At 44.4% G+C, this 19,708-nt stretch overlaps 1 protein-coding gene across 9 annotated transcripts in view; it reads right to left on the bottom strand.

The window, feature by feature from the left end:
• The window catches only part of GRM7 (glutamate metabotropic receptor 7), a 210,660-nt gene that overhangs the window by 12,017 nt on the left and 178,935 nt on the right, over positions 1-19,708 (bottom strand). For 6 of the 9 annotated variants that reach the window (XR_014934771.1, XM_085516724.1, XM_015875339.3 and 3 more), the window contains one exon: positions 13,562-13,808. Coding sequence is in view for 6 of the 9 variants with exons in the window: in XM_015875339.3 (XP_015730825.2) it covers positions 13,562-13,808 (247 nt within the window). In the remaining 3 variants the exon portion in view is untranslated. Of the gene's footprint in view, positions 1-9,134; positions 9,228-13,561; positions 13,809-19,708 lie in introns of those variants that run through there. The other 3 variants (XR_014934770.1, XM_032447244.2, XM_015875338.3) reach the window with 1 other exon arrangement.

Below are 19,708 nucleotides of genomic sequence, written 5' to 3' on the forward strand. Positions count from 1 at the left end.
TGCTGTGCAGTTGCTAAACAAGAGGAATGTAGGATTGAACAACATGCACTTAATTTTTCCAAAGAAACCTGCAGTCAATAATGAGCGTCATACTGAGTCAGAGTACAGGAGTGTTTTCTCTTTGTTCTGTTAATGAATTACAAAGGACTCCACTACTTGCTCTAACTTTCCTAGTTCTCTTCCTCCCTACCTGTGCCTTATCCCCCACAAAGCCCTTCAGCACAGCAGACCTGTCCTTCTGCAGGCAGAGGGAAGCCTTGCAGGGCCCTAAGTTTAAATAAAGCAATCTATTTCCACCATACAGCTCAGGTGCTCATGGAGTCAAAACCTGATCCAAGATCTGGAAATGCAAACTACTTTTTTTTTTTTAACAGAAAAATGAAAATAAGGTGACGCCCAATGAGAAAAGTTTTGCAGAGTTTGGATTTTGGCTAAAGTCAATCTCCCCATCAATGAACTGCCCATCATGCACATTCCTCAGCAAACACAACACTCCACCTGATGAATGTGGCAAAGAAACCATGCAGTGGATGAAGATATACCAACCCCTACATATTAAAACACAACACAGCATTTTAAATAATATCCTCTTAATACTTTAGGATTCAGCACACCAGCTTAAAACACACAAATGTTCAACCAAAGGCCTCTTGGCATGGAGAATATGTATAGATACTTCTGATACTTAAAGAATGTATGTGTGCGTTTGTTAGTGTGCCTGGACATCTGGATATGCTGTACTGGAGAGCAATGGGGGACACACACACAGCACTCACAGCACCATTCCTCCCATGGGGGGGCTCTGAATGAATTCAGTGTAAGCACTATGTGCCCCTGCCTTCCTTTTCTTCAGTTTGCCCTGCTCCAAGCACCTGGCAGGGAGCTGCAAGTAACAAACAGCTTAATAGAAAAATCAAGGATATTCATGAAGTGCACAGAGGCTAAGTTCACTGGAATATTTATTCATGCTGTATAATTCTGTAATACCAAATGTCTAACTAAATTCTGTTTTGAGCTGTATGGCTCAACAGTACCATTTCACTGCAATTTCACTGCAATCAATGTCTTTTTTTTTTTTTTTTCCCCCGCAGAAAGTCTTGATTTCAAATATCTCAGAAATGTTTAACAGCTGATATTAGTAAGAGCACAGATTTAATACGAGGCTCTCTATTCTGCCGACACGATAGGCATCGTGACAAGGGGTGTAACTATGGCAACTATTTCCCCCTGTTTTCCACAGAGCTGCAAGAGCAGACGTCTCCCTTGATGCAGTGCCAGATGTCCCCCAGGTAAACCTCAGTGCTGAGTTACAGAGCAGTAACCGAGCAGAACCATAGATCCCAGGGCTGGAACACCTTCCTTTCCTCTTTTGTGTTTCATGGGCATTTATGTGTATTTAGACATGAGTCTAATTCTCTTCCGTTTTATGCACTGCAGCTGGAAAGCAAAAACATACCTCCTTTTCCTTTACTGTCAGAGTTCAAAACAAATGAACTCATCCCAAACTCAAAGCACCTATTTTCTTGAAGAAAAGGATGCTCTCCTCTTTAATGTATCAGTGTATGCTGCTGGAAAGAGACATGCACATTTCCTTCCCTGAAGCTAACATAGAGAAAAAAACACTACTGCTCTGCAGAGATGCTGGATGTGAAAATGGTGCATATTTGCAGTGTGAGAGATGCACTGAGAAAGACCAATTTCTCATATGCTATTTATTTGTTTTTCTTACTGGCCCCCAAAAACACAAACAAAACCAGACCCCTTCTGCACAAATCTATTCTGTTTGCTATCTGTGTCAACATAAAATAATATCTGTCTCATTTTATAGCACGGTTCTGCGTTAGTGGCAAAGTCACAGCTCTACCTTGCGTTCTTTTTCCTCATGTACTCCTCCAGTTCATCAGCACTGCCATTTCCATGTGCTGTGCTGAAATTTTGTATGGGTTTGTTCTTCCCAAGGATGACAATAACTATCAAGGCCTGATTAAAATCACCAAAGACACACAGTTGCATGCAGGAACCTGCTTGGATAATGATACCTGTGTATTATGGAAGCAAACCAGGTGATGGCAGTTCCTCGGCCATCACAAACATGGGTACTTTGTTTTTGCCCCCTAATCCTCTGCCCCTCCCAGCAGTGGCTGTGTGGCGCTGAGCCGCCCACAGGGTTAAGCCACAGCAAACATGTAAAGGAAAAGTGAACACTGAAAGTGATTCTTAAGGTTACTTTTCAGTTCATCTGGCAAGATCTGGGTCAGACTTGTGCTCACAAACATTTATAACTGATATGAGCATCACTGAATCTCAGAGCTTAAGTGCTTCCATCACGCATGGCTTACAGTGTAAAGTAGTACAAAAATCTGACACTGAATTGAAGTGACTAATTGTTTGCAATATAAACAAGAAGACAAACCATAAAGACTAAAAGCATGGCTGACGTTAGTAAAAGTACTGCTTACAAAGGATTCAGACAGACCCGTACATGAGAAGGATTATCTGTTTCAAGAGAAGAAAGCTGCAGCACACACAGAATCACAGAATGACCCGGGTTGGAAGGGACGTAAAGGATCATGTAGTTCCAGCCCCCTGCCTAGCAGGGCCACCAAACATACACATTTACTAGATCAGGTTGCCCAGGAGACCCCATAGATCCCCATAGAGACCCCATAGATCAGGTTGCCCAGGGCTCCATCCAACCTGGCCTTGAACACCTCCAAGGATGGGGCATCCACAACCTCCCTGGGCAGCCTGTTCCATGGCCTAACCACTCTCCTAGTAAAGAACTTCCCCCTAACATCCAACCTAAATCTTCTCTCTTTCAACTTAAAACCATTTCCCCTTGTCCTGCTATTGTCCCACACCCCACAGAGTGCCTATGGACTTGGTGCAAACCAAGCAAGGAGGCACAGCTGTCCCATGGACGGGGCTTCCTTGCACCTGCTTGGAATCTCCTGTCCACAGCCAGAGCTTTGGTAAAAGGAACACTGCTGAGCTACTTGGCAGCACTTACAGTCCTGTCACAGATAGGACTCCTTGTTTTGGTGGACATGGGCTGTAAGGAGCCTGAAGCTCTGCTTCCAGTTCTCGTGACATCTCCAGCAGCAAACTCAGACCCACGAGGACCCAAAGGACGCAAATCCAGAGCAGAGCCTGTCTCCCACTCATCCCTTCACACTGCCTGCATCCCACCCTGCCAGCTCCACACACTTCTGTCCTCTGCTCTCTTTCTATGGGGAGGGTGAGGAAGGGAGTGCTCTCACAGCAGCTCAGCTCATGGGGACTTCTGTTGACAGAACTCTACCGCCACATCCGCTCAATCCTGTTCCTTCAGTGACAGTTATGAACAGACCTCCTCCTTATACCGGAAGGGAAAACAATTTAAGTCACTAATTTAATACAGGTTTTGTGCCTAACCTTATCATCCATATAGATTTCATCACAAATGGAAGTCACTCACTTCTAAACCAGATGTTAGATGTCCTTAAAATAATTCATATCACCGTCCTTCCCTCCCCGCAGCATGTGGCAGCTGCTGCGGTGCTGATGGCTGCAAACCATTTCACAGGAACAGAAGCAGAGCTGCTTCACAGCTGCTTTAATTCAGCACAGAATTTTAGAAGGAGAAGAGTGAAAACATCTTTCCTCGGCAAACTAGAGGATAAAATGTGTGTCCCAGGGGGGTGTTACTGGCTGCCATTGGCCAGAGCTGGGCACAATGAAGTGTGTAAGTGAAGAAATCCCTCAGCGAGACCACTGAGCTGCAGGTAACTGAGTTACAGCACAGAGCGGCCACCAAGCAGCAAATTTAAGTGCCATTGCTGCACTTCACAGTCCATTAGAAATATTTCCAGGTTTCTGCATCTCCAGCATCCCCAAGGTCTGTCCTTACTGCCCGCTCTGCATCCCAGGCCCTGACCCCAGACTGTTATCCAAAATGGGTTGGTGGTGTGTGACTAACAATGATAAGTGCAACTAATGAACTGCAATAACTGCAGACAAAAAATGGCTGCAAAACAAATACATGGCCTCCAAAATCAACAGCTGCAAATCAGATCAAGAAAATCTGCAACAATTCTAAACTGAAAAGTCTCAAATTCAGCTTCCTCACTTTCTCTGAAGCCACAACAGAGCACAAAGCTCAGTAGATACCTCTTTCTATCTTTGACTTAATGGCTATTAAATGCTCTTCCTAAAATCTCTTTTCCAGCTACTTCTGTTCAAGCTGCTCACACTTCTGCACACAGCGGCCACCCTGAGCTTCTGTGTCAGTTGGCCTTTATGGGGCACTCAAGGCCTTTGTATCCAGTTGTGTTTTGCAGTGAGGTTACAAAATAGGCAGCTCTTGGGAAGTTATACTGTATTCAAAGCACAAACAACACTTACAGGAGCACCCATCCTGAAAGCTGCAACATGCAAACCTAATGCTTCCCATTGCTTAGGTGGAGGATAAAAGAATCAGGCCTCAAACATTCTGTGTCCCAGTCCGGGGCAACCTCAGTGCTTTCAGAGAGATTAAGCTGAGAATGTCCAGCTGTATCTCATAATCCCACTTCTCATTCTTTAGACACCTCATTAACATCAATGCGAGGATGGGAGTGCAGCAGCTACCATGTGAGAGAGGCAGCGAGGCAGAGCAGCCCTGGTGACATCCACCCTCCTCAGGAAGGGGGATTCATTATAACTGTCTGGATGACAAGGGAGCCAAATATCCTTGTCTTTTCACTAATATTACAGCTTAGGAATTTGAAAAGATCTCCCAGAGAGGATGTAAGAATTGGTAAATGAGCCAAAGGGATAACTCAGCACTGCTAAGAGTTTATCAGGCAAGAAGAGGGAGTGGGATTGGGCCATGAGGTATAGCAGTGTACATGCAAAATCTGCTGCTTGCTCTTCTTCCAAATTTCCTGGGAGAAAAGATCACAGAAAAGGACAAACAGAGGAACAGAAGAGGAATGCTAATGCTAATGAAAGAATTAATGCTCATCTGTGTCTTAAAGATACCTATCTAGCTACCTACATTTGTAATAAAGTCAAGAACAACATGTACAAACACTGTGCAAACGTCTCACTATAAGGTGGTTATTTAAGTACTTAAAGGGTTTCATCATTTTTTCAGTAGAAACGGACTGACACCTCACTTGTTTGCAATCTTGTATCATAAAAGCCACAAAAGGCGTGAGACAGTCTGCAAAATAATCTCTTTGGGAGCATGCAACAGTGTGGACATATCAAAGCACATCACCAGGACCAGGTATTCTGCAGCATCACAGCACACCTGTGTGCTGCTGGATCCCAGCGACCCACAGCACCTTCCAGCTCTCAGTGCCACACACACAGCTTCTCCAGAAAGATTTCCTGCCCACATAATAACAATAAGTAAAATTAATCTTGTAAGTAACTCAAGTCCAACAATGCTTGAAGCCAAAAAGGCAAAACTTGGCTTCCCCAGACCTGTCTTCAAGCCTCAGTCAAGCTCTAGTTGCACCAGATTTGTTTCTGAGAGGTCTTAAAGGAAAGCTTTAAATAACTCAGACTTCTCTCAGCCATACAAACTGTGGTGATGGCATAAGAAATATTTAATCACTGCAATGGATACCCTTCAAATCTTCAAACATTGTGAGAGGAGCCCAACTTCGCACTGCTGAGGAGAATAACTGCAAAATCACCTGTACAGCTCGTAAGATGTTTAGAGAGAGAATAATTCCTGGCATGGCCTGGCTGCTGGGCAGCAGGATGCTGCCATGAAACCTGAAGGAAAACACTAATTCAAATGGATATTGAGAGCTTGAGAGATAGGTAAAAACTGTAATGCAAACAATGTATAAATGTGAATTGTGGGGTGGTGAGGGATGAGGAAGGAGGTAGGTTCCTAGAACAGAAGTTCTCCTTTCTCTTCATTAAAGAGGGAACCTCAGCGGATGTAGCTGGGCTCAGAAAATATGTGTTACTACATGAGTAATTTCTGAAATAATTACCTCCATATCTTATTCAAAGATACATAAAAATAAGAATTAACATCAATGATATTTAAAAGATTCTAAACTTTGTTAAAGCAAATGACAATTTGATCTGTTATAATAAGAACAGTCAACTCTTGTAAAGTCTTTCACAGATGCCACCATTGCTGCAAGTCTCCTAGTAGGGAGCAAGCAAAGTGTGGCCGTGGTTTGAAGGACCAACCGGTAGAGTGCAGTGCCCAACAGGGAGTCACACCTGCCCCGACCCTGCAGTGATGCAGTTGAGATGCAATAGATGTTCCCCATATCCTATTTATTGCCTGGTTCTCTGCATCAAGTCCAAACCAACTGAAAAGAACAGCTCAAGGATTAGTTAAGAACAGCAGGAAAAACACTCAGATTTTACAATAAAAAGTATCTAAAACCAAACTGCAAAGGTACTGCAGAGGAAGCAGCTTGTAACCCCCCAAATCCAGTTTCAATAGTTCAATGGTTCAGATCAATAGTTCAGGACACTTATTTTCCCAAACTAAAAGAGATGGGGGAAGGTTGCGTTATTCAAGAACAGATCCTTCTCAGCAGGGGGTGAAGAAAACAACATTACCTGAAAAACTTGCTAAATAAGGAGGTTAATTTGCTCATGCATTTGATGCCTGAGCTCCTCCAGCATGAAATCATATCATTTGGAATCCATTCTCCAGGCAGAGTTCTGCAGCCAATGCACAGAAGATTCCTTCTTTGGATGCAATTGTGCCATGCTTATAAAGTGAGCATATCATAGCTAGCAGAAATCTATGATAAATGTTTATTTCTCAGTAAGTTATTCTAGAATATAAATAGATGCAGTGAAGACCTGTCAAAGTCTTTCACTTATCAATTTTCACTGCGTATTCTCATTTCTTAGCAGCCACACTGAACAGAAAATCCTTCAAGTGAGGTTAAACACAGAGCTCTATTTCTTGGGATGAAGCTAGTGGGATTTAAAATGAAAATGATGCTTCAATCTAGAAAATAATGGCTCTACACTGCACAATCTAAGGCGGGATAAGCTCTGGAGCATCCTGCAGTTTGGACATGAGGCTGCCAGGTCCTGAGCTGCTGCTGGCCCAATGGGGTGCATGGTCTGGGGGCTGCTCGACCATCTGCTCCATGTGAGCATCTCTCAGCCCTCACTGGCAGGAGCACCAGGCTGGGCTGCAGGCAGTTGTGCTGCACTTGTGCACTCAATGCTTCTTCACCTCGTTTGGGCAATGGATGATTGTTTCTCCTGACCCACATATTATGTGGAGTCTCTCAATCCTCGTATTTTAATCAGGAAAGAAGTCCAATTTGTCACTCAAAGAAAACAGTTTAAAAGCATTATAAACACATCCTTCCATGCATCGTGTAGCAGAAATTGATACAGTTGAGCAGCAATTTAAGCACCGTGTTCATACTGACATACAAATATGTTACTACCAAAATAAAGCCAATTTACAACTAAGTTGATGTTTTCCCGATATCACTGCTTTGCTTTTGATGTAGTGCTCTGTTCTTTGACTTTGTTTTGTTTTGTCACTGGAAAAACAAATCAGAAGACAGCAAGCAGAGCTCCAGCAGCCTGTCCAGCTGGAAAAAGAGCACTCAGGAGGGGAACAGAGAACAGAACCCATTGCAGAGCAGCTGCAGAGTGGCCATAGTTCATGAATTTGCATTGTGCAGCATTTGGATAAAGAATCTGAATGGCCAATTGACTTTTGCAGGGAGTGGATGTGTGTGCCTTTGCAGGTACTAGTTCCTTGCATTATACAGTAATGCTACATTTATCTTTAGAAAATCTATTTTTGGAAACATATCAGCTCCTGATACCTTACATTTTAAGCACTTTTTAAGGTTTTACAGAAAAAGGTGATTTCTCCCAAGATTTACAGTTTCTCATGTATCCCCAGAGTCCTCCTGCTCTCCTTCCTTTAGCCATGTCATCTCCATGTAGTTGCCTTTTACTCTTTCACATTACATTTGCAATGGCACTCTTAGCATCCCCTTCTCCCCTCCAACTACTCTGTCGTATTTCCCTCACCACCCATCACCAACCACCAACCTTCCTGACTTCAGCCCTCCGGTAAGTCAGTCATTCTGATGCTCACACCTTAAATAAGGCTTTCTGCCTGAGCTGGGCAAGTTAGAATAACAGGCATGATTCAAACACAATAAAAAGCAATTTGAACACTTCACAAGAACTCAAGCTGAATTGAAACCGGAGCTGTGGCAATATACACCACCTAAAGTTATTAGAGTCAGGTTTTATTTTTGCCCTGTGACTCAGTGACTCAATTCTAGCACCATTCCTACCTTTGCTGATACAAGTTCCTACCTATTAGGGATAAGCTCAACAAGATTTTGAAAGCTGTGTACACAGCAATTTCATCTAGCCCTGACTGCACAGCACCACAGTAACCAGGGCAGTGCCTTTCAGACCTGGCCAAAGCCTCAAAAGAGCAGGCAAAGCTGGATGAGCACACAAAACTGCAGATACGAAAAACAATTGTTAATGGCTGTTAGCTTCTCATTCCCCAGATTTCACTAGAAAAACAGCAGCTTCTGGTTCATGGAGTCACAAAGACAACATCAGCTCAAGAGATGACCACGCAGGCAGTCATAACACTTAGAAAAAGCCAGCCCTCAAAAATTGTTCACTTGCGGTTATTCAGAAGCAGTCACCCACAATGAAAGGAAAACAATAGTTTGCAAACTTATTTGGGGGCAATTTATAACATAAAAAAGAACACTCACACTTCTGCATCTGCTATTTCCACACTGCCAGGCAACTCCAAAAGCATTCTGTTAGTTGCTAGGTCTGATTGCCTGACTGAATTTTGATGGCTTAGAGGTATTTGAAACAATATGAAAAGGGAGCAAACACCTCCAGAGGGTTTCCTGAGATCCACAACTCATGAGGGGCTGCAGGGCCCAGCAGGCTCCTGTCCTCCTGCAGCACTGGGTGAGCACTGCCCACCTCTGCTCTTCCCTTCCTGCAGCACACCCTTCATGTGGGTGCTTTTGGCAGCAGATGAGTGAACAATTTTTAAGGCAGACTTTTGTTCTGACATAGCTGCACTAATGCACATTCCTCATTTATTCATGTGAGACAAGAATTACTTGAGAATACAGTAATAATAAGCTAGATTTTTTCCTTACCTTTTTGGAAAGCAGGCAAAAGCTATACAGTAGGTGGAAGAGTGTACCAAGTAACAGACTTTTGAACACTCTTTCTTACTGGTGGTATGCAGTCTACAGGAAAAGTAAATACATTGGTATGTATAATGCATCTGTTCACAATAAACTCTTCAAATTTTTCCCTGTCATTGGAGCCATGATATTAGTATGACCGAAGAGCTCAGATGAGAGCAGTAATAATGGACAGCTGAGACACACCGATACACCAAATTAGTTCTGGGCTGGGAACAAAGGAACCAGTTTACAGGAGTTCAAGTACCTCTGAGCATGGGAGCAGCTGCTGACAGCAGAGAAGATCTGGTTGAGTTTTTTCCTCTCCCCTGAACAAACTCTGGTTTCCATTTCACATTTCCCAGTCCTTCCACATCTCTGAGCTCACTCTTGGTTTCCTCAGCATCATTGACAAGCATTTTAGTTTTTCCCCGTTAGAGAATGGAGTAGGCAATGTCATGTCAGTGATGTTAACAATCAGCAGGGATGGATACATGAGCAGAGCAGAGCACAGCATGGCAGCATTTGCATAGCAGTGTTTGTACATCTGCAGAGATGTTTGCAACCCACATCTACTATTCACACTTTACTGATGACAAAGTCAGTGCCCATTCTCAACACATGGAGGAAAACGAGGACTGACGTGCCCTGCTCTTATCATTGCGCTGGTCAGAGTAAGGAGGTGGCAGCAAGCAGGAAAGCAATATTCTAAAATGGAAATGTTTCTAGAAAAACAGGCAGAGATTGCACTTCACTCCTGGAAATTGAATCAACTGCCAAATAGTTTCTACTTATTGCTAAGGAGAGGAGAAAGGAACAAAAATAAAACCATTTTGAAGATGCTTGAGTAGGCTTTGAGCCCTCAAAGCACTGGCTAACTCGAAAGCCCACAGGCTTACACTGCTACTGAAAATTGGATCCTTCTAACCATTCAGACCTTAGCCTTCATGACTGGCACATCGGGACACAATCCTTTGCTGCTTCTCACCAGATCTCAGCATAACTCCTCACATCTCCTCCTGCATGCTGCCCTTTCTTCCCAGCTGCTCTTTGCCATATGAGTGTCCTCAGCCTTACCACAGAGATGCTGCACACCTCCGGTTCCCTGCACTTACTAGTGGGGTGCAACACATCTCTTGGCCTCTGAGCTTCATCAGCATAGCACAGAAGAGCAAAAGATGAGGATGAACTTGTCCACAGTCACTCTCATAGCTGGTAAGCAGGAAAGTCTGCTGGTCCAGCCCATGTAAAGCACAACCTCCTCATTATCAAACTGAGATGCTCATTTCCCTGTTGCTGTGTTTGGAAAAGCCATGAATTAAGGCAAGTTGCTAAGGAGAAGGAATAATTACATGTAAATCTCATTATAAGTTAAGTATGGGTTGGAGGTTCAAATGTTTTCTCAGAGTCTGACACCTCTGTTGCAGCAGAAACAAACAGAGCCCAGCAGGAGCAGCACTACCAGCTCAGCTTCAGGGTTGATGAGAAGCGCCTGCCCCAGCACAGATATCCACCAAGGGCACAGCAACATAGAATGCACTCATTGAGCAGACAGAGCTGCTGTGCCCCCAGATTCTGCTCATCTTTGCTGTGCAACGTTTCAAATACAAACATGTATTAGCAGAAAAAAAGCTGTTGAATGAGTAAAAGCGTGCACGTGGCAGATGGAAAACTGGAATGACTAAGGGAGTGACAAAGTTTCCGATTGAAAAGCGGGGCCTTAATATATCCCATTTAGCATGGAAGCCCTCCCAGGCGAGGGCTCGGGGGCTCAGCCTGTGAAGTTTCTCACTTCTGAGACATCCTGAAGCAAAAACTGCAACATAATGTGTCCTTGCTCTTCCAACAGGGCAGGGCATGGGGTTGCTCAATTTCCAGTGGCTTTCCAGCCACATTACTGTGGTTTCTTCTTTTATACTGGCTCTGCAATCCCAGTTTTAGCCCACTTCCTAAGAAGAGGGACCCTGCCCCCCCCAGGCCATGTCCCCATTCCCCAGCTCAGCTTGCAGTGGGGCTCAAAGCCAACTCCAAAAGAGCAAAAAAGACTCATTTCAGGTATTCAATGAACTACTCCATAGATGTACATGCAGAATGTCGTCTGATTAGGGGCCTGATTGACATCCCACTGAACACATGCAAAGCTCCCATCAGATGCAGCAGTGGTCTATGGGGGTGGAAAATGTACCCTGCTACTTCAAATACAGCAGCAGTGTATTTCATTTGATTTTCTGGTAGTATATATTAAAACATATGCGAGGGATGACATAATAGTGGTAGGTACACCATATAATATGAACATACATAGGTTGATATATGCATCTGTGGAATTAACTAAAAGATTAAACAGATAATGTTCTCTGCAAACGTTACAAACTAAAAAGCCCATTATCTGCAGAAAACCATTTAAGTTAATGACTGAGCACCTTCTGACTGGCAAGCTTTTACAAGCAAATGTGGACTCTTGTGAGTCCTACATATAAGCTAATGAAACCACAGAAAGCACTTTCCCATCATCTACTTCAGCTTCAAAGCTGGGATTGCATCTCTCCCAGCAGACTGTGCACAGACTCCCCAGCAGTGCCAATAAACCAGGCCTGAAGGTGGGATTCTTAGGGCAGAAACTCATGCAGGGGGGGAATCCACCCCTTACTGCTCTTACTGCCTCTTAAATGCACATTGTAGCACACAGTCCATGGGTGAAAAAAAGAGTTTTAATAGGAATTATGGGGTTTTAATTGAGCCCTGGTTAATAAAAATATCTCCTTCCAGGGAAGAATGTGACTGTTCTTTGAGGTGGAGAGGAAAGAATCCTCAAAAGCCTGGAAGCAGCAAATAAATGCAGCTCAGGAGAATGAGACCAGAAAGGGAAACCAAGAGTGTGAAACCCCCAAACTGCAGTCCCACAGGGCAACACTTTTGTTACCACACTGAATATTTCAGCATTAGAACCTGTTTGCTTTTCTCTTCTTTTATGTCTTTAAGTGCAAATTTTTAGATTTTTTTTCTTTTTTCCTCTTTTTTTTTTTTTTCTGGAGGAGAAACTCACCCCAACTCATTTGATCAGAACAGCATCCAGTGCAATGCAGTTCAGCAAACCCAACTCCCCTTCCCTTTCCTGCTGGCTTTCAAGGCCTGTTTCCTTCCTCACCTTCCCTCCTCCTTTCCCCCTCTCCTCATCCAGCATCCACAGGAGCTGCCCCACATGCAGGAGGGCTCAACCCCAGCATCATAGCAGGAGAATTAGGGATGGAAGGGCAGGGCTGCTTACTGGCAGCCTTTGACAGCCATGCAGCGTAGCAGAGTGTTCTGCTGCTCCCACAGTGGCTAATACCCTAACATAGAAGTAGATTTATTTCCTTGAGCAGTGAAGGTTCTGTGCAGAGGAGGCATGATACGGTCCTTCATTTGTTAGAAACATTTCCTCGCTGTCTTTTGATTCTGCCAGAACTGTGACAGTTCACAGTTTCTGAAGGCAGATCCTTTTTTTCCCCACTTAGAATGGACTGGTTTGGAAGGAACCTTAAAGATCACACAGTTCCAACCCCTGCCATGGGCCGGGTGCAGGGCAGGGGCAATCCATCCACCAGGTGAGCATAAACTCACCTGGCACTGCAGAAACAACACATTCAGGAGTGAATACAGGGAGGAAAAGTGCTGTGTTGGTAATTTGCAGGCTGCTCCCACTTTGCTTTAACAGCAGTTTCTGCTTTGAGGCAGATATCCATACAGCAGTTTAATAGACAAGAAGTGGCAGAAATTGCAGCAGCAAATGGATAAACGGATCATGGGCAGGGAGAGGGCATTCCTCCACATTCAGATCTGTTTTTCTTAAAGACATGCCCAAACCTTCCCACTATGCAACAAAGTTGTGCAGCTGTCTCCTTCCTCAGCTCGCTCCAGATTCAAATGGAAATTGAATATATGATGGCCTCAGTATGTAATTTTGTGCTACAGAATATCATACTACACACATTGAGGAAATTGGGCGCATCTTTTGGATCTGTTTTCCTGTTAAATCAGTGACAAAATCTGCACTCAGTTTTACAGGACCGGATCAAGCCCGTACGTGGGAGCCTTCAAGGATGGTGAGATTTTAGCAAAGAAAATTTGCAGGAAATGTAATTGTATCTCAGGCTAATGGGGTTCCTGGTGAGCTCAGTGCCTGTCCTCCCCTCGCCCTACAGGGCTGGAGGGTTTGGTGCGGCACAGGCTGGAGGTGCTGCTGCACCAGAGGGTGCTGGCACAGAGGAGGGGAAGGAGGAGGTTCCCCTGTGGCTACCAACTGGCAGGACTCAAAGAGTGAGGGAAGAGAGAAATTAATACAAACCAAGGCTGAGCCATCATCAATCTTTATGTCTCTAACACACACATAGCACGAAGGAGAGCTGAGTACTTACTGTTGGGGTCCACGTTCTCACAGAGCTCTGTCTTGGCCTCACCGTTGGGCCTGTCGCTGGGCTTGTGTGAGAGCCGGGACGACATGGTGGCGGCCGTCACCACGGCCTTGAAGCTGCGCTTCCTCTTCTGCACGTTGAGCTCGGGGTGGAAGATGATGATGTACACTTTCGGCATGTAAAGCATCCCCAGGGCCACTGAAGCACTTAGGTTCATGGATATTGTAAGTGTGGTAGTTTGTATGTAGAGCTAGGAGACAGAACACATGAGGCACTATTACAGATCAGACGGGGCAGCAGGTGCAGTGCTTACAGCAGAACATGGGCTACAGCAACCATGACCCCAGCAGGGCTGCTCTGATCCACTGGGCTTCACAGCATGTGAACATGGGTGCTCTGCAGCTGTAACACGGCATGCTGACCTTGTTAACCACCCAAATAACTTCTCTTTTTAAATGATTTTTTAACGTGCATTTTAACCACATATGTGGGAGCCAAGAACTGTGCTGCACACCGCTGTGATGTGCAGCACCTAGCAGCTACCACAGGCCTTCAGTGCCTGCACCAACACAGTCCTTCTCGCACACTCACAGCACAGCTTCCTTCCACTTACAGACTGAAGAACAGATGTGGATTTCAATAAAACTGGTATAAACTGAAACTTTCATCTACTCTAAGTTATAAAAGAAGAACATTAAATCTATAATAATATGGGTTAGTAAAAACTTACCTTATAAAAAAAGAAAAAAAGGGTTTTTCATTATTTTTAATATGCTTTAATTCTGTACAGTTCATTGAAATAACTGTGCAGACAATACATTGTGATTTGTGTGCTCCCATTGCTCAGCAATGCTTATTATGAAAAGCTTCTGTATGTGCAAGCTGGAGATCAGCTGCTCCCATGAGATGAGTATTCAAAGGAACACAAGGATTGCCAAGTGCACTCTGCAAACACAGAGGGCAAAGAAGTCTTTCTTCTTCTGTTTTTAATTACCTTTTAGAGGACACACTTGATGAGTGAACTATGACAATTACTGTGACTTAAGAGGATATTTCCGAGTTAAAAGGCACAGAGACAGCACAATGCAGGTGCAAAGGAGCTGAAAGAAGCAAACTCCCTGCAGATCTCGCTCTAAGGGTAAATATATGGTACATCCATTCACACGCGCAAATTAATAGAGATTGTGGGCAATTCCTTCAAAACACCATTTTCCCTTCTCCTGCTATTCAGCACTAATCAGTTTGTATTTCTGCTGGAGGAGCTCCACGAGTAAATACAACAGCACAGGAAAATGCTGACCCTGCTCAGATACTTCCAAAGTCCCACATTTAGAAAAACATGAATGTCTCTGGACTTGCTGTTATGTTTCCATAACAGCTGCCTTCACATTGATTAAGACAACCACTAGAAGCTATAAAGTGCCTACAGAAAACACAAGAAATGTGTTGTGCATGACGTCTCTCTATACCAACACACAGAAGCAAAGACTGAAGTGCCTTCTCAACTCCTCTGTACCCATTATCAGAAGGGAATGACACTGATGTGACCAGAATTCTGCCAAGGCTGTTAGGACAAATCCCAACCCACCCTATGAAGCGGTGCTGGGCCAAATTCCACTATGCAGCCACACGGTGAAAAACACAGTGTTGTTCTGCAGCCTCACTTCCCTTACAAAGAAAGAAGGAATTTGGACCACTGGAGGACAAAAAGTGTTACCGGCTGAGCGCTGCAGTCTAACACACAGCGTTCTGCAGGCAGAAACACCACCTCTGTGTTGGATTACCAACTTAATCCACTCAACTGCTATTTCTCCTTTGGCCCCTCAGCCAATTGCTCCCTGCAGGAGCTTTGACAAACTTGCCAGCAATGCAACCCAGCGTTGTGTCAGCACAGAGGGAGGAGCAGCAGCCAGCTGTACACACATGCTGGTGTGACAGCGGTGGAGCCTTCAGAAAGAAGGAGACATGCAGCTGAGTAGGAGCTACTTTGAAAAGCATTATATGCCAAGAAGGTTTCAAATGGATCCTCAGCAAGAAAAGTATTTGTTATGTTTGCCACTGTCTGCATCTTGGAGCAGTTATTTGCTTTGAGATGTGATGCCAATATCTCCTCTTGGGAACAGAATTCCAAGCACTGAGAGAAAAGGTCCCCTCTGTGCCCAGCTCCCTGGGAAGTGCTGCTCAGCTGTGGCTGCAGCCATGCCCCTGTGGGTGCTGGAGCTCAGCAGTGTGACTGCAGCATCCCTCAGCCATTTCCCATGGGCTGCTCCACATCTGGGCTCCCAGTATAACTTCCCTGGTGCTCCCACCCAGCAGAGTCATTTAGCTGTGCACCCAGAAGGGATGGAGCTTGACTCCACCTCCTCTAGACCTCATTTAAGGGCTGACCACAATTAAGGCAGCATCTCTTGGAGACTGCTCCTTGGTGGAGATTGTCTCAGTGGCTCCCAGCAGACTGAATGCTTCCATACAGGTGAATTTTTCCTGTAAATAACCTTTTGGATATTTACTACCATCTTTACATTATTGTCATCGTACACCATGCATGCCAGGAGTGCTTTTAGTGAGGTGCATGCAGGTGCTGAGCAGCATTTCCTCATGCTGTTATGGGGTGGAAGGTCAGACAGGTAGGCAGTTATCTCAGCAGTGGGGTCCTCTGCAGCAGCGTGCCAGCAAAGGTTCCTGCCTGAGAATCACCGATGGGAGATAAAAGGAGAGCGAGAAAAGAGCTTTTGTAGAACAAGGCAGGATGAGTGACACATAATGCTTCTCATGACAAATGGGAGCTTTACAAAGATAAGGGAAACTAAGAGATACGCTTATTATGCAGAACCTTAGTTTTATGTATTATATCTCTGCTTTGTGGCTTTTACCAGTCAAACATAAAAATGCAGTTTACATGAAACTATTTCATTTCTTATTTCACTTCTTCTGATAAATTCTCTGAAAGCATTTTAGATGAATGCAAATTGGTGATTTAAAATACAAAGAATGAGATTTAACCAACAACACAGGTCTGATAACTCATACGTACCTTTAATAGCTGGCTAGTGAAACCTGACTTCCAAACTGGAGATGAAATTAAGAAATTAAGAAGCAGATTTAGCAAGGGAGGTTCTAACTTGAAGTGAATGAGAACTAGGGCTGAGCTAAAGCTTCCTAAAGTGGTTCTTTTGGTCTGCGGGCCCAATTCCACTGAGGCTGGAAGCCACATTTGCTGCACTATGGGGACAAAGCCACCTGGGTGCCACTCACTCACATCCCTCCCAGGCAGGCTCTCATTTTTGATGGATTTTAACCTGATGTTAAACACTCTGCTGTTACAGCTACAAATGCATCAGACTTTGAAGCCCTGCGCTGGAGAGAACGAAACCCTAAGGATATCATTCACATGCAGAGACACCTAGCTCTTATCATTTATTTTACATAAAGGATTCCCATTTGAATTTTAGATTTCGGTATTTTGCAGATTCTTGCTCTATTCATGCAAACGATGAAAATTGCCCTAAAAACCTTGAGAGAAAATTAGATTGGTCTTGAAAACACGCACCTCAGAACCAGCAGTTTTTATAGCACAAAAAATATCGGCAGACAATTTTGTGTGAGTGAGAATGGATCTCAAAGCAAAGCAACACATGGACCAGGCCTGTCAGTCTGCACTAATGCAGTGCCAGGTTTGCACTGCTGGGCCACGATCACTGAACTGATTGCAGCATTCCTTGGAAAAGGCTTTTTAGCAGTTTGCAGTACTTTTTGTAGGCTAGTTCTTTGCATTCATAGTCTAATCAGGAGCAAGAGCTCCTTTTATCTAACTCAGCTTTGTAATTAGGCACTGAATGCTGTTATTTTGCAATATGGAAATAAATGGGTGACTTCAGATATTTTCGGGCTTGTGTTATCACAAACCAATTTATCTCACTTTTATATGGGAATTAAAACAAACATTCTTATATATAAAGTAGACCGTTTATAAATCTCCCAGAAGACTCTTCCAGGTCATCTGAAGATTTCAGCTCATCCCTTATATTACATTACACAGATGTAAGGATGAGAAACATTTCTTAAATCAAAACGAAGACCAGCTCCCACTGCATACGGAAAGCAAACAGAGTTGAATACAAACATTCTCAGACATTTCAGTGCCTAATGCTCCTTTGTGCACCAAAGATAGCAAGGTGTTTTAAAGGCAAATTAAACAACCATGAAATACCTTTTACTCACTGGAAGTTTTGTTCTTTGCATAGAAGGAACCATACCCCCTCCCTCCCAATGAGCTATGGCTGTTTGCACCTTACCCAGCGGTCAGGACCCAGGGAAGATGTCACTGTAGAGAAACACAGGCGGCAGAGCACCCCTAAAACTGTGTTGGTGCAGGAGATCACCATTGGCAGCTCCAGCTCCCTGGTGGGACTGATGGATGAGTGTCCCAGGGAAAGGGAGACATGGGCACACACCAGCTCAGCTGCAGACACCAGGCTGTGCTGTCTTCTGGTGATTTGCAGGACCTGCCTCCACCCCCATCCCTTTGAGTACCATAATCTGCTGAAGTTGTCATTTAGCAGTGCCCTTTAGAGAATAGAGCAGCCTGAAAAAAATCCCACCCAATCTCTTTTCCTAGATTAGAAGGTTTTAGCAGCGCTTAGGGCAAGTGGTTTGCCCTTCTTTCAAGCTAACATCATTTTGAGGGGAAAGAAATAAAAGCCACAATAGCAACAAAGCCTCGTGGACAGCAGGTTCTGACAGCCCCTGGTGACTTTCCAGGAGGATCGCTTTTTCAACAGAAGTGGTAAATATCTGTCATGGATGCAGGGAGGATTGACCATTGCAGGGGGGATCTGTCAGATGAGAAGGGGACTATACCATGCGCCCTCCACTGCAGCCTCCTGCTCCTAAGACTATTAGTATAATCCACACCATGACAGCAGCTCATCGTACTATATTGCCTTTGATTATTTTGTCAGTGGGACATATGCACAGCCCAATGCTATGTATGTATGACAACACCAGGGGCTGTGACACCGAGCCATGCAGTGCTATAAGCTTCCTGGGCTCAATGGCACGCACTGGCTGGGCACCGCAGCATGGCCAGCAGCAGAGCCACAGCCTGCTGAAAGCTCACCATCCAGAATAATGGGTGGCTGCTCATTGAACACACTCTTGTCCCATCACTTTTCAACCCATCACTTCTGTCGCTCAGCAACCACCCTTTTTGATCTCCCTGTTATGAAGATACAACTCTTCCTTTGTTCTGCAGAATTTCATGACTTCATGAACCCAACTGATTACAACGCTGTTGACCATTAGAGGAAAACTAATCCTTATGAAAGCAGGAAAGACCTTAGGTGGCGTTGGAAAGAGTGGCCAACAGCTGCACCCATTCACACACAGAGGAGCCCTTCTCCAATGTGAGCATCAGCGGAGCTTCAGCACCTCAGCAGTGTGACACAGAAACGCTATGTAAATTGCAGCGCTCACCAACTTCTACACATGACAACGGATGCTACACAAGGGACGTTTGATAAACAAATCATAGTAGTTATGCTGATTGCAGTTATTACAGTACAAAATAGCAAGGCACGCAAATAGCCTTTGTGAAACGTCTATGCGAATGTCACAGAATCAGTCACACCATTTAATTATAAATTCTCTGCTCGGTAATTATGTGAAAGGTGACACTGGAGAAAATGATGGGATTTTAGTGTCAGAAGATTTCCCTTTACCCACTCTGTGTTCTGCAGGCTGGCAGCACTGGGGGCTCAGCTGGAACAGGTCTTTGATTTTACAGAACCAACCTGAAACGCCCTTCTGCAGGCTGCTCAATAGCTGGTGGGGCTCTGGCACTCTGTGCCCCTTAACTTCTGCATCCCCAACGCTTATATACACTGTACATAAGTATGCAACACACTTGTGGCTAAGACAATTCAACAGGCATTAAATGGACTGAAGCAGAATTAAAGGGTGATGAGGTAAGCATATATTTTTCTTTTCAAATTGATTTTCAAGCTAACAACTATGTCTGTTCTGCAGCTTGGAGAGAAGCTCTGCTTTTGATGGGAAGCACGCACTCCTGGTTACAGCAGACCTGAGGCTGGGTGACTTTCAGCAGTGAACACAGTGAGGTTGTTAAGTTAGTGTCCTTCAGAGGGTCAT

Source organism: Coturnix japonica, chromosome 15, assembly GCF_054131305.1.
Source record: "Coturnix japonica strain WE chromosome 15, WE-NBRP24, whole genome shotgun sequence".
Taxonomy (NCBI): Eukaryota; Metazoa; Chordata; class Aves; order Galliformes; family Phasianidae; genus Coturnix; species Coturnix japonica.